This window comes from Myotis brandtii, unplaced genomic scaffold (assembly GCF_000412655.1).
Source record: "Myotis brandtii unplaced genomic scaffold, ASM41265v1 scaffold114, whole genome shotgun sequence".
In the NCBI taxonomy this organism is placed as follows: Eukaryota; Metazoa; Chordata; class Mammalia; order Chiroptera; family Vespertilionidae; genus Myotis; species Myotis brandtii.
Genome location: NW_005353927.1, coordinates 245,630 through 246,461, shown reverse-complemented (window position 1 = coordinate 246,461; position 832 = coordinate 245,630). Strand labels below are relative to the sequence as shown.

The 832-nt window shown below is 64.4% G+C and overlaps 1 protein-coding gene across 1 annotated transcript in view; it reads left to right on the top strand.

Moving 5' to 3' along the window:
- LOC102251650 overlaps positions 1 to 832 on the top strand; it is a 29,052-nt gene extending 28,220 nt beyond the window's left edge. The window contains exon 5 of the mRNA XM_014548184.1: positions 446 to 832. Coding sequence (XP_014403670.1) covers positions 446 to 832 — 387 coding nt within the window. The remainder of the gene's footprint in view (positions 1 to 445) is intronic.

The window sequence follows — 832 nt, the reverse complement described above, 5'->3', positions numbered from 1 at the left end:
TCCCCCCCCCCTTCCTCCATGCCCACCCAGCCTCTCCCGGATGGAAGCAGGACAGACCCCGTACTGTGGCACCTGGTCACCCCATCTGTACTCTGGGCCTCATGCTCTTTCTGTAGAATTCAAGGCTGAGCTAAATTGGAGAATCATCAAAACTTTAGGGGGTTTACGGAATGACGCAGGGACACACACACACACACACACACACAGGCGCGGCCGGGCCGCCCACACAGCCCCTCTCTCTCCCTCTAGGCCTCTGCTGGCTGTTTCCTGGGGCTCTCTATCTCTCGGCTCCCCGGATGCGTCCATTTCTTAGTTTTTATCTTATTTCCTTCCCCTCTGCCAGGCCCCTCCTCCCTCCTACTCCCTGGGCGAGCAAGTGGGTGGAGGCGGGTGAGGCTGGCTGGGTGGCAGGTGGGTACTTTCTGATACCCTCGCCCGCCCTCAGATCCGCGGCTTCACCCAGGCCATCGCCCCGGACAGCAGCGAGATGGGGGACCTCCTCGCCTTCCGTTTCAATGCCTTCAACCCCATCCTGGACCCCTGGGTCTTCATCCTGTTCCGCAAGGCCGTCTTCCAACGTCTCAAGCTCTGGCTCTGCTGCCTCTGCCCCTGGCCTGCCCGCGGCCACTCCCAGCACCCCCTCTCTCAGCCGGCCTCCGGGGGGAAGGACCCCAGGGCCCCCGCCACTCTCGGGGGGAAGGAGGGGAACTGGGTGCCTTTGCCAGCCTGGGGCGAGGCGCAGGGGGCACGCCTGCCTCCGGCCCAGCGGCCAGGCAGCGCCGTGGGAACGCTGTCCAAAGTGGAGTCCACGGCAGCCTGCTCGCTCTGCTGA